The 13,971-nt window shown below is 38.0% G+C and overlaps 2 protein-coding genes across 10 annotated transcripts in view; one reads left to right on the top strand and one right to left on the bottom strand.

Moving 5' to 3' along the window:
* LOC6504118 overlaps positions 1–13,971 on the bottom strand; it is an 86,613-nt gene that overhangs the window by 48,172 nt on the left and 24,470 nt on the right. The gene's annotated exons all lie outside the window — the stretch shown is intronic.
* On the top strand, positions 785–1,574 carry LOC6502499. Its single transcript, XM_001964179.3, has one exon. It carries the CDS (start codon positions 921–923, stop codon positions 1,416–1,418), a length of 498 nt encoding a protein of 165 aa, XP_001964215.2. The 5' UTR covers positions 785–920; the 3' UTR covers positions 1,419–1,574.

Genomic DNA, 13,971 nt, shown 5'->3' with positions numbered 1-13,971 from the left:
TAATAGGTGGTGGTGACAAACCACAGCACAATGTCATTAGCGCATGTTGGCATACCACCCCCCCCGACTATCTTGCTGGGCAATAAATTTCCAATTTTCGTGCAATTTTCGCAAAAGGCAGGAGGAGCAACAGCAGGAGGAGCACCAGCAGTAGCAGGCATAGTAATACCTACATATATGCAAGGATACATACGTATGTGTGTGTATCCTGACCATCCTGGCGCACTCATAAATACATTGACCAATAACATAATTTTTGTTTGTGTTGGTATATTGCCAAATGACCTCGTTATACCCTACGCGTTGGAAAAGCGACAGAAAAGCGATGGAAAATCGGTGGAAAAGCAGCAAAATCACAGCCACAACACGACACAGGCTACCAACAAACAACCAACCAACACACAAAAAAAAAAAAAAAATAAAAACCGAAAGAGAAAGAGAAGAGCGACAAAGGCGGTGGTGAATGTGCGGCATATGTTCTATGGTTGTATATGTGTGTTTATGGGCGGTAGAGGGCGTGGCCTGCCACACACACACAGGGGGAGTGGGCGGCAAAAAAGGAAGTCAGTCGAGACCCCTCAAACATTCGTTTTGCTCGCAGTGCGGCATTATAATTAATGGGCATATTGGGGCATGCCACTAGCTCTCCAGTCCACACCATCTCCACTCCACTCCACTCCCTGACCTCTGACCCCCACACACACACTGCGATTTCTACGATTTTTCAAAAACATACTTTGCTTTTCAAATAATAGAGAATAGTACCCACAAGTAGGCTCTAGGAAAGTTGTATCTTTTCGGATACATTTCGAGATCTACTATCCAGTTCTGAAACTGAATCTGTAGTGCCGAAATCGTCCAACAAAATCTCAACGAATAATCCCAAATTAAAAACAAAGTTCTTACGTTTTATCTTCAACATGTTTATGGCTTATTTTCAAAAACTTAATCAAATCGCATACGCGTCCGCGTTACTTGCCGCAATTGCAGCTGCTCCGAGGGTCACCCTGCACCTGGAGCTCAGCGAGCAGTTGACCACCGTGGAGTTCGATTATCCACCATTCGGACCACTTCTTGTCTATGCTATGGTACTAACCACTTTGGCAATGGCGCCCAGTAGCCTGATCCCATCCAGCCTACCCCGAAGATTCCCGAAACTGTGCTTCATGGCGATGGTACCCTGGGCAGGAGTGGCTCTTTCGAATTTCTTCGATAATTTCTTACTTCAAATTCGGGCTATTGTTCATGTATCTCGCGGTAATCATCCCCAGGCTATCATCTTCGCTCTGTTCATCTATGTGGGACTGTTTGTGTGTGCGATTGAACAAGTTATGCACTGGGTGGCAGTTCACTTCCTGATCACCGAGGAGACACTCACATGCTTTGCCTACTGCCCCAAGTCGAGCAGATATTTGTGAGCGTTAATAAGAATATGTTTGTGTTTTTGCTGATCTAAATCCGTAAGAAGAAAGAGTGAGGAATACTAAGAAACCTCCAGAAAGTTACTGAATTGTTGTATAATGCTCTCCTGATCGAAACAAAAATAAAAGATATGTTATGTTCTGTGTCAAGTATCTTTTAAGCCCTTCTCCACGCTTCTCATAGAAGTTACCTAAGGACTAGTATAATTTTTCTCAGTGCCAGTTGGTGTCCCTGCGCCTGTTGATGATGATGATGATCACATGCTATTAAACCGCAATACAATAGCAATTTTCAAATAAATGATTTATGGCTCTGCACATGACACACACAGCTGTCCTGCCAGAGTGTATATGTATACATATTCCTGCGTAATTGTGTGCGAGCCGGAGTTGGTGCGTCCGGTATTCGTGTGAACTGATGGCAAATGCCAAAAACTGCCGCAGTTCCTTTTTGACCATAAAAACCAAAACACCAGCCCAGTGCACAGAATAGAAAGCATATCACAAAAAAGTTGAAAAAAAAAGCAGTAGAAGTGCTGACGGAGATGCTGAAAGTGGCCGAAAGTAGTGGAGGTGGCCCTATGGTTTGATGCATGGCCTCGGGTTCACGAGATGGCCAGTAAGTCGATTTCGTTTCGGCCAATTGTTCAGTTCAGTTCAGTCTCTGGCCCCTAGGCTATTCCTGGCCTGGCTGCTGCCAGTTTATTAAGCCAGGCAAATTGCCATTGGTTTAGGCCATAGAGCCAAAAATTCACTTGGATTTCTTTTGCATTTTAGACCAATGCACAATGTGTTCAAGCATTGAACACGATAAAAATTCCTAACATAGAATGTAGGAGATCGGACCCATGTGAATAAGTGATTAACAGCATGGTTTGAAAGACGATCTCCTGCAGTCTAACCAAATGTTTATGTGGTGCACTTGAGGCACTTAAGAAAGGGTCACATAGCATGTCAGCGAGCAGTCCGTTGATAAGTAGTTTTAAATAGATTTAAGATTTTCATGTATCTTTCTTGTAAGAGAAGTGTGTGAAATAAAAACAGTTTTAAAAAGAAACTCATTGGAGTAACACCTTATTATAAGGGGCTCCTCTTATCATGTGGTCCTTCGGGACACCCTGACGTTTTCCCCCCTGTGGTAAGAGACTCAGGTTAGGCTGCGATCTGGGCAAAAAAGAGCCCAGTTTAAAATCGCGTAGTCAAACAAAAAAAAAAAAAAACTGTTGTTTCCCCCCAAGAGGTAAGGAACGCAGAAAATTAAATTATAAAAATGCCAATAGGCATAATATAAGGCTGCGATCTGGGCAAAAAAGATCCCAGTTTAAAATCGTAGTCAGAAAAAAAAACTGTCGTTTCCCCCCAAGAGGTAAGGAACACAGAAAATTAAATTATAAAAGTGCCAATAGGCATAAAATAAGGCTGCGATCTGGGCAAAGAAGATCCCAGTTTAAAATCGTAGTCAGGAAAAAACTGTTGTTTCCCCCCAAGAGGTAAGGAACACAGAAAATTAAATTATAAAAATGCCAATAGGCATAATATAAGGCTGCGATCTGGGCAAAAAAGATCCCAGTTTAAAATCGTAGTCAGGAAAAAAAAAACTGTTGTTTCCCCCCAAGAGGTAAGGAACACAGAAAATTAAATTATAAATAAAAATGCCAATGAGCATTAAATAAGGCTTCGATCTGGCCCAAAAAGAGACCAGTTTAAAATCGTAGTCAAAAAAAAAAAAAAAAAAAAACTGTTGTTTCCCCCCAAGAGGTGTTGGCGTATCCGAGGCCCTACATCGAAAAATTTAAAAAACATCAGCCAATGCAGCAGTGAGCACCCCAGCAAAAGCAACATCAGTCACAGCAGCAGCAGCACCCCAAGCAGAAGCAACATTCGAGCGACAGCAACATCAGGAGCAACAGCAGCCAAAGCAACAACGGAAACAAAAGCATCGGCAAGAGCATCAAAACAACATCAGCAATTATAGTCATCGGCAAGTTTTGTTTTCTTTTTGGTTTTATAACTTTAATTTAATTTTAATTTAAAAAAAGTTTTCAAGATGTCCACTAAAATCAAAAATTTAAAATATATATAAAATACAGTCCACTAAAAAATCGAACAAAAATAATAATTCATTTAAAAATGTAAACAAAAGTCAAGCACTTTTGTGGCCCCTTGCAGGATGTTCAAACATTAAGTTGAACATGGGAGCTAATAAAATAACTTAAACAATGTTAAAATATTTAAAAATATGTAATAGAATGATATAATTAACGACATATTGTCATCGAACAATTAAAATAATAATAGTTTTCTAATATTGAAGAAAACAAATTTAAAAATATCCAAAATGTACACCTTTTTTGTGGCCCTTTGCAGAATGTTCAAGCATTGAACACGATAAAAATTCCTAACATAGAATGTAGGAGATCGGACCCATGTGAATAAGTGATTAACAGCATGGTTTGAAAGACGATCTCCTGCAGTCTAACCAAATGTTTATGTGGTGCACTTGAGGCACTTAAGAAAGGGTCACATAGCATGTCAGCGAGCAGTCCGTTGATAAGTAGTTTTAAATAGATTTAAGATTTTCATGTATCTTTCTTGTAAGAGAAGTGTGTGAAATAAAAACAGTTTTAAAACAGAACTCATTGGAGTAACACTTATTTGAAGGGCTCCTCTTAACACAATGCCTTTCATTGTATTCCTCAAATAGAGGGTGATGGAGTATTGGGTTTAAAGGGCGCTCTTAAATTGAAAGATTCTAAGGTTTTTAGATTTATTTTATTGATAGAATTAAGGTATTTTTGTCTAGAAATGTGGCTTTTTTATGGTAAAAAATAAGATTTATTTAGAAAAAGAGTTTTAGAGCAGATTAGAAAGAGTTAAGAGGATGTTCTTTAGGGAATAGAAGCTTCTTCTACCTTTTTATTCTCAATTGAAAAGCAAATAAAAGCCACTCCTTGGTGCTTATATTTAGTAATACTCATAACAAAACTACATTCCTAAATGGCCTATATTTCTGGGGCTTTCCAGGCCTTCATTTATTTTAGCCCTTAGACTAAGTCCTAAAAACTTTTCACTACATTAACTTGCCTTTTCGGGTTTTTTAGGACAGTAATGTTATATTTTGAGGTGTTTGTGAGGAGTGTGTGTCCTTTTTTTTTGTCTCGTTTGGCAATCTGTTGATTTGCGGGGCACCCCTACTCCCCTGAGAGGAAAACTGTTTCATTTCCCGGTTAGCTTTCCACTCCGCCCCCGCCATTAAAGTCATAACATTTATATTTCCTTACTTTTTTTTTTTTGATGTCCTGACAAATCAGCGCAAGGAAGTGAAAGGAATAGCAAAAGGGGGAGGGCCCCGGAAAGAGTAGGTGGTAAGGGGGTACTGTCATTGCCAAGAACGGGTACATTCACCTGCCACACACACACAAGAGACAGACACCGAGGCACACACAATTTCCACGGTTGATGTCTCCATTTTTAGTGTGCGTTTGCCTGCCATTGTTGCTGTTGTTGTAAATTTTAATGCAAAACTCGTTTATAAACAGACAACGTCCGCGGGGTGGTGGCAAATAGGGGGGTGTAGCTTGGTGTAGGGAGGTGGTGGAGGGTTGGGGGGAAAGCCAAACGACATCGTCATTTGCCGCTCAAACGTTTGCGTGACAGAAAACGGCACCCATCAGGCCACCATCCCCTGAAAACACCACCACCTGCCTCCCCCTCGTTGACAATCACCCACCACCAGCACCACCATGCCCCAAAACCTGACTGCCATTTTGACAGATGCCAAACGCAAAGCGAGCAGCAAAGCGCAAAATTTTTTATTTGTCTTTTTGCCATTTCCTCGCTCCTGCCTCGCAGGCAAATAGCCCGAAAAGGTCCTGGCCAACATAAAGGATCAACTAGGGGATGTACCCTGGGCTTTATTATGCTATGGGCTCTTTAAGGAGGAGTACCGGGTATCGTACAGCGACTACAGAGACAGCATCATAGCAGAAAGCATGATTACCCATAGCACACAGAGATGCTTTGAGATTGGCGCCCAACGTGGGGCCCCAAAGTGAAAAGGAACTTTTAAACTAAAAGGATTTATGAAAAAATATTTATTTTTATTATTTATTGTAATTTATATTGCTTAAAAGTATTTAATAAAGTGTGTACCTTTATTAAAACAGATAGTTTTAAAAGATTAAGCATCAAACCATTTAAAAACCCAGGAAGAACTTGCATATATTTTGAAAAATTTATTAAAAACTCTATAATGAATATTCCCAGATTTAAAACAAACAAGAGGAAGTAAGAATAATGGTCAGGAGGGGCAGGATACGGGGCAGGAGTACTCAGGCAACCTGGCGAGTCGGGTTTATGGATCCTGGCTGGAACACAAAACTCGGACCCATAGCGCGTCGACCGTCGTTAGTTGGTTTTTACGACTCCTGTACCGCCGTTGTCCCTCCCTTCTCGGCCAGAAGGCATAAAGATTAATGCCCCAAGTGCCCCCAAAACCCTCACACCCAAAATCCAGTAAACGATAACAGTTGTGAGGTCATTGCAGCGGCTCGCAAACTGTGCCAATTGCTATTATTGCAATTTCATTAGACGAAAGCCACAAAAATGAAATAATTAATGCCGCAGATGGGAGAACATGAAATAATTGCTCGATTCATATATTGATTTGGAGTAGAAAGAGAGTAGAGAGCTAATGATTTATAATTTATGAAATTGAACAAAAATTATAACAATTAAATGGCAAAAAGCTTTACGCTCGAAATGCCAATCTAAGCGCTCAATTAATTACTAATAAGATTAAAACGAAACGAAAACCACACAGGAGAGCTCATAATTATGAGGCAGGTGGAAAAAAAAAGATGTTATTTATTGGGAATATGTGTAAAGTTTGGAATGTTAATTGCGTAGAATTACTTGAATTTTAATTGCAATTGAGGAAGCAATAAATATTTAATTAATTGTTTGTGATATTATGATATTTAAATGGAAATAAATAATAAAAAAAAGGTTAAAACAACTTATAGGCTATTTCAATGTATTAAAAATAATCCCCAGTATGAAAAAAATCATAAATTTCCATTAGTAAGTCATCCAAATGGTAAAAAAAACTGATTGAAATTTAAGAACCTTTTGTTTTTACAACCAGAAGGTAGAAAAAATGTAAAAAACTAAAAGGTATACCGACCAGGGGGCTATGAAATAGGTAGAAACTCCATAAAAAGTGCTACCAATTGCATCATAAAGCCGGGTATGTTAGGTTGTAAGGGTGGAAGTGGGTTACTGCCACATTTGGTGGCATGTGAATTTTGCATTGCCTACTTTAAGGGGCCTACCCTAATAACTTACCCAAGCCAGGGCCTTGTAAGCTAAAAGTGGTTGCAAGTTCCAACAAAATACAAAACATTTCTGCATTTTTGTTCAAGAATTGTTACAATTTCCACATGCCACACTAGGAGCTTCCTACCAGCTACCCATACACTCTCAAATACGCCCCCAAACACACACACACACATATTTTATATGCAAATAAAAAAATTAAAAAAAAAAAAAAAAAAAAGAAAAACCTGAAACAACTGCTTAGCATAGAATTTCAAATGATCTAATGGAATAAAAACAAAAACAACAGCAAGAGGGACACATAAAAATGCCACATGAGGTAGGGAGAGAGAGAGAAAGATAGAGTCAAGTGGCAGGAAAGTCGGAGGAAAACTCCTTTTCCTTTTACCATTTTTCCCCTAAATCTGTATCTGGCAGAGACAAAAAAAAAAAAAATTAAAAAACAAAATACAAACTGGGGGAGAAGAGAAAATGATTCTCAAATAGGAGAAAAAAAGGATAAAAAGGATACGAGTAAATTGCTAAAAGTCATAGAAAGAATTAAAGACTAACAACACAGAGATTTTTCTTGAAAAAAAGGACAGAAACAGAAACTTTTCAGATTAAAATGAGTCTTCAAGAATTTAAGAAGAGAGTTGTCTTTGTTTTAATTATAAAAAATAAATGAAACAGGTTGAAAATTGGATTCTTTTTTAATATTTTCTTCTATTAAGTTCGAAGTTCTGTACTGTATTATTTTTATTTTTTGAGTTTTTACTCTGAAACTTATCAGCTATCTGTATTATAGTTCATTTTAAAGAAATATATTTAATTTAAATAAATTATTTATAATTTATGAGTAGTATTAAGCAAAAATGGCAGCTCTCTCTGATAGATCTTAACTTTACTTTCCTACTCTTTTTTTAATAATTAATTTTTCAATCTTTGTAATAATTATTATTTCTTTTAATTGAAAACCCCTATCATTCTCCTACCCCCTGGGTCTTGTATCATCTTTTATTTCAACCGAAATCGATGCCGTATCTGGAATTTTGTGGCAGCAAGTCGACTCCCCCACTGGCCGCAGGATAAATGTAATCAAATTTGTTGTCCCTTTGGCGAAACTGCGGAAATCTTGTTAAATTCGCCATCGAGCTGGAGGGGGTGCCGTGTCGTGTCTCTGCAACTGTAACTGTAACTATGGCTGTTTTACAGCCACTGGGTGCATGCCACACCACTCCCCCCCCCCTTCTTTTTTTTATCAATGCAGCGTCAGGCGGCGACGCCAAAGGCGACGACCATAAGCAGTTTGCGGCAAGTTGGAGCGAGAGGGAGAGGGCGGGCTATGCCGGTGGCACTGTGCCTTGGCGGCTGCCGGAGACCGCAGAAACCGCTTTAGCCGCAATGACTGCGCTTGCCATGTGCCCCGCAGTGGCACGTACCCACCACCACCACCACCACCATCGCCAGCACCACCAGCCACCGCACTTCCCTTGGCCAGCCAGTCAGTCCTCTTTGCACATGCATTTCGGGCTTCACTGGAAACAAAAAACCAAAAGTACCAAAAAGTATAAAAAATAAAGCAAAAAAATAAGTAAAATAAAAGGATTCCGGCAAGCCAGCTAAAGTGTAAAGTGAGTTGCAGGACCTTAAAGGCAAGGATATGGCTTGCAGATGCCAGGAAACGTATCAAAAATGCAGTGCCATGGATTTTTCTTTCACTTCAAAGTGGAGTTTTTAAAAAACTCCCTTTATAAATATTGCGTGAGGAATTTTAAACTCTAAAAAATATATACAGGACTTTAAGAAATCATATTTCTTGAAAATTAAATTAAAACAGAGCTTTCTTTGCTAGAACCAATTGGTAATTATAGCCAAAAAAAAGAAAAACACGTTTTTTAACAGTTTTGGATCCAAAGTTAAGAAATAATGTTTTATTTTAGAAATAATTATAATAAATAATATTTTAGAAATAAATAAAATAATAATTTTATTTTAAAATACAGAGACTTTTTTTGGTAGAATTGCCTTTTGGCATAAACTAGTTGGGAATTATAAATCAAATTATGAAAAAATGTTCAAAACATTATGATAAAAGCCAAAAATAAATAAAAATAGTAACGAATCCCCTCTCAGAACACTTCTATTTAACTGACTTTCCTAGAACTGGTTGAGAATTATAAACGCTTTGCTTGAACCCATTAAGAATAAAAGCCACAAAAATCGCATTTTTTCATTAAATTTTAAACCCAAAACTTAAAGAAAACTTGTAGATTAAGCGTGGAAGTTCTCCCTTTTTTTTTCCATTCTTTCATTTATAAAGGACTATTTTCTTTCAGTGCACAAATTACGCGCATTGAGCCACGCAATACCATTGCGATTTGCCCAATTTGAAAATGCTATTTTCGGTCTCGACAGATTCTTGGCAGTTGTGGTTTCGCTTCATTGCAGATTGAGAATGGAGGCTCCAGAGCTCCAGACTCCAGAGTCCAGAGCTCCAGACTCCCGCCTCCAGAGTCCAGGACCTCACCCGGTAGAGTTTCCCCCATTTAATCTGACACTGCTTCTTTAAACACCCCACCGCTCTATATATTTATTTTCCGTTTTTTTTTTCTTTGCACTTAATTTCGATTGTTTGGAGTCACTTAATTAACTCGTTGCGGTTTCTCTTTGCGACCATTGTTGTGTTTGAGGACTTTTCGGTGCGGTGCCAGGTGAATTATATTTAATAAGCGGCTTTGGTCGCTCATTCTGCATTATTTTGCGCCGCCCCAGTGCCCAAAAAAAACTGGAGCAGAAATTAGCACAGAATGAAGCCGAAAAAAAAGCTAGCATGGCTTAAAAAAAAATATAAAATAAAATAAAATACGACATTCATTTTCATGACCTACCGCGCGCTCGCGAAAATTTTTCCAAGTTTCTTGCAACGCGAAAACAGCCGGAAAATTATACGGCCAAGTGGGAGAAGAGCCAAGGGGGGAGGGGAGGGGAGTGGAGGAGCCAGGATGGTTGAAATTTCCGTCCGGATGTCGACGGCCAATTGCCACTGACCGAAAAATCGAGGCAGAGCCAAAAGCCAAAGACAAAGTGCAGGAAAATCCAAGGCAAGTCAAAGTAGTAGAAAAGGGGGGTCCGAGAAATAATATTGGCATAGCAGAGCCAGTGTTTTTCCACAGTTCTCCCCCCCTCTATTTAAAAAATAGAAAAAGAAAAGCAAAGGAGCTTGGGGTTTTCCAAGACAACCCAAGCAACCCACGAAAGTACATAAATTTTAAACCATAGCCCAGACCGAACCTTCTTGGCTTAAAAAAAACAAACATACGAGTGGTAGAGGGAAGTTTAGATAACATATACCTTACCATTATCTATCGGGATATATATATAAAGGGGGTATATATATAAAGAAATGTACATAAATATTAAATTCCAGACACTCACCTGAAAAGAGAAAAAGAGGAGAATGCAGTTCGATTAGTTGAATTCGAAAAACAAAATCAAATAAAATGGGAAAAAGGTAAAATATCATGCCATGGATATAGAAGAGATATAGAAAATATATAGAATATATATAGATATAAGTAGATATAGTTGGATATAAAGATAGTTATCTTTACAACTATCTAAACACATTTTAAAATTGAAATTGAAATATAGAATGACAGTTCTAACTTCCAAAAAATGCTAAAAACTTATTCAAACTTTAGATCTAAAAAAGATATACTCGTCTATATATATTTTTATGGTATCTAGGGGGGGGGGCACACACTCTCATAGTAACATATTGTATTTGTTTATTTGGTCGGAAGCCATGCAAATGAGAAACAAACTCCACTTTTCACTCAACTTTCCAGGACACAGGACACACAATACCCATACATATATAGTATCCTTTATATATATATATATATATTTGTATAATATTTGTTGGGAAAATTCTAATTATTTTGCATTTGTCAGCAGGTTGGGTTAGACAGGAAATTAAAATTAGAATGAGCAACCAAAATAATCAACAAAGAGGGTGGAAATTGAAATAAACTTTAATGAAAAAGAGCAAAAGACTAAACAAGTTTTTTGTTTAAAATTAAGTAAATAAAGTGTTTTTATTTGTCAAGATAATATTTATTTAGTAAAATATTAAAATTGGAAAGAGGAACTCTACAAAAAGAATTATTTCTGAGCTATAAAGTTTAATATTTTATAGAGTTTTGGAAGAGATATATTATTATTCCAAGATATAGACCAAGTATACCCCCTAAAATCGTAGTATTTTTGATATTTTAGTCCCTTAAGTATTACTTTCCCCATTTCTGAAGCTATCTGAAACAATCAGAGCCATTAGCCTGATTTGTGGGACGAGAGCAGATGGCGCACAACCTCATTATAGCTTCTGGTCATGTGGATCTAATGAAATCTTATGACCGAAAAATGTGTCTACAAAATTTGCCAGGATGTATGTTTGCGCAACTGATGAAGCCACAAAAACAGCAGCAAGGACACACACAGCAAGGACATTCTATGATATATGAGATAGAGACTCCCCATACTTGTATATATACAAAATATATATCCATAGATGTTTATGTTTATAGAGAGTGTGAGTGTTTGCGCCTTGTATGCGTTATGATTATATCTTAATGAATGTTTTTGGGGGGCCAGGACATAAATCAAATTGCGAAAACGCCACAAGCAGTTGGACAAAAGGACAAAGGACACTCCCGACACTCCAACAAGAAGAAGCCTACGAAAACGAGCCAAATAAACGCAAAAGATGGCGATAGAAGCCAGAGAGTGCCAGAAAGGACTCGAAGGAGAAGGAAGTGGAGGAGATACCAGGAGCAGGGGCTTCGAGGAAACTGTTCAGCAAAATATTATATTTGGTCTAATGTTCCCGGTGACGAATGCAAAATCATAAAAAGCTTCTACACTGGGCGAGAAATGTGCACTGAGAAAAATATCTGTTTAAAAATGGTAATATTAGGTAGTCCTTCCATCTTTTTATCTATTTATATTTTTATCTATTTAGCTATTTATTTATTTTTATTTTTATTCACTATTTCACTATTTATCTATTTATTTATTTATTTATTTATCTATTTAGCTATTTATCTACTTATCTATTTATCCATTTATCTATTTATCTTTTTATACTTCTAACTTTAAGTCTCTAAAAAATTAAGTCCTTAAGAAGAAACTCCAACAGTAAAGATTTCTATTCTTTTTTTTAAAGAAAAAGTTAGTTTTAAGACTTATTTCTTATTATTTGCTCATTTCATTAGACATTTGTAAACTTTAAATAAAAACTAAAACTTAAAAACACTTTCTTTTTAAACAAAATTTTAAATAATGCTAAACTTAAGTAAGATTCGACTAAAGGTTCAAAACTATCTTTTTCTAACAGCTAACAAAATGCACCTTTTTTTGACAATTTTTTAAAGACAAAATTGCCATCAAATTCCCCCGTATTTTTCCCAGTGCACTCCCACTATTTCCCCTCCTCTGGGCCCTCCCCCTGGAGCTGTTTTAACGCACTTAGTAACACGACAGCTTGGCAAATGTTTGGCTTTCTGGTTTGATTTCCATTTTGGTTTTGGCTCTTGATGTTGGTCACTCAGAGCCCTCAGAGTCGAGTGAGGAAAAAAAATTAAATAAAATTAATAAACAGGAGACAGGAGACAGGACAACAAAGAAAATGGAATAATCTTATTTGCAGAATGAGAGAGAGAGACTAGCTAGTTGGGTGTAGAATTTTGAAAATGAAATTGAAGGAGAGGAATCCCTGACAGGAATATAATTGCCAAAATCTTTAGTTGCCTCCGAGGCCCCGTCTAGCAATGCACTTAACCCGGATAAGTCCTGGCATATCCTTTTCAGGCTCTCTCCCACTCACCATTCACCATGTTTTGTGAAGTCTTTTATGCTTTTGATTCTATTTTTGGGACAACTTGTCGGATTTAAATGCAAACTTAACACTTTCTATGGGGTAGGATGGAAATGGCAAAAGAGCTTTAGCTTTGAATTATGCACAGCTGTGAGTTATTTAAGCGTAAACTTAACACACAGCAGGAGCCAGGCAGTGGGAGGTAGGTGGTAGGACGAAGGCAACGTTGCGTATACGCAATGTTCTCAACAGACATTGCTTTTATTTCAGAAAGATATCTGCAGGAATTGCAGAGAAACTGCAAATAGAAATAAATGTCATTGTCGGTATTTTGTATCTGTATCTGAGTATCTAAGTATCTAAGTATCTGTGTACCTAAGTATCTGTGTATCTCTCTACACTTTTCAATAGATAAAACACCGCTGGCACCGTTGTCAACTCTGTTGTTGCAAAAATAAATATAAAAAAATATAAAAAATCAAATAAATAAAATAGAAGAAAAAGAAACATAGTCTGAGGGGAGGAAAAAAAAACCAAAAGGGTGGAAACACGGCGCGTGCAGTGTGGCAAAAAAATGGCAACAACTTTTAAAACTCATTAAAATTAATGAAAGCGACGCACTTCAGGCCCAGGACCAGAAACAAGAGACCTAGACCGAAAAAAAAAAAAAATAAAATAAAATAAAAAAAAGGGGGGGTAGCAGGCAGGCAGCAGCTTCACATGCAATGGCGCCTGTAATTATACAAGTGAGCAAGCATATTGCAACAGAGTGGCAGTAGTGGCAGTAGTGGCAAGCAGGGCTCCCCCCCTTACGTTGCTTGAAAGTTCATTAAAACAAATTAAAAAGCAAGAGAGCAAAAGGCAGAAATGGGAAAATTGTTGGGGCCAAACGTGCCGGAAACTAGGCAATAGTGGTAAGTATAAAGGGGGGTAGGGGATGGGATGGGTGTTGCAAGGAGGTCGGTCTTGCCACGGCTACTAGCGTAGCGTATCAAATGATAACGGCAAACAAATGGCAGCCAGATAGCCGAGGGAGGTGGCAAGGTGACAGCGAAAGGGAAGCACCAGAACCGAGAACAGGACCGGGACCAGGACCAGAACCAGTCAGAGAGTGACAACAGGAGCCTCGAAGGCCAATGTGTCAGGAGGTTACCTGGGAGGACACTCCTCCTTCTCCTTCTACTCCTCCCGGAACATTAACTACCAGAAACAAGACCCCAAAACAGGGGTACAGAGAAAGAGGAGGAGAAGGAGAAGGAGAAAACTTCAAGACAACTTCCATTGGAAAATTCTTGGGGAAAATTCGAGAAAGCCCGAGAGCCAGAAGGAAATGGAGTAAGAAAAGTGTAAACACAA

The sequence above is a fragment of the Drosophila ananassae genome, chromosome XL (genome assembly GCF_017639315.1).
Source record: "Drosophila ananassae strain 14024-0371.13 chromosome XL, ASM1763931v2, whole genome shotgun sequence".
NCBI lineage: Eukaryota > Metazoa > Arthropoda > Insecta > Diptera > Drosophilidae > Drosophila > Drosophila ananassae.
Note: the sequence above shows the minus strand (reverse complement) of the source record. Positions and strands in the feature narration are given on the sequence as shown.

Excerpts from the sequence above, each read along its gene's own strand:
- LOC6502499 (XM_001964179.3), top strand. The coding sequence starts at position 921 with ATGTTTATGGCTTATTTTCAAAAACTTAATCAAATCGCATACGCGTCC.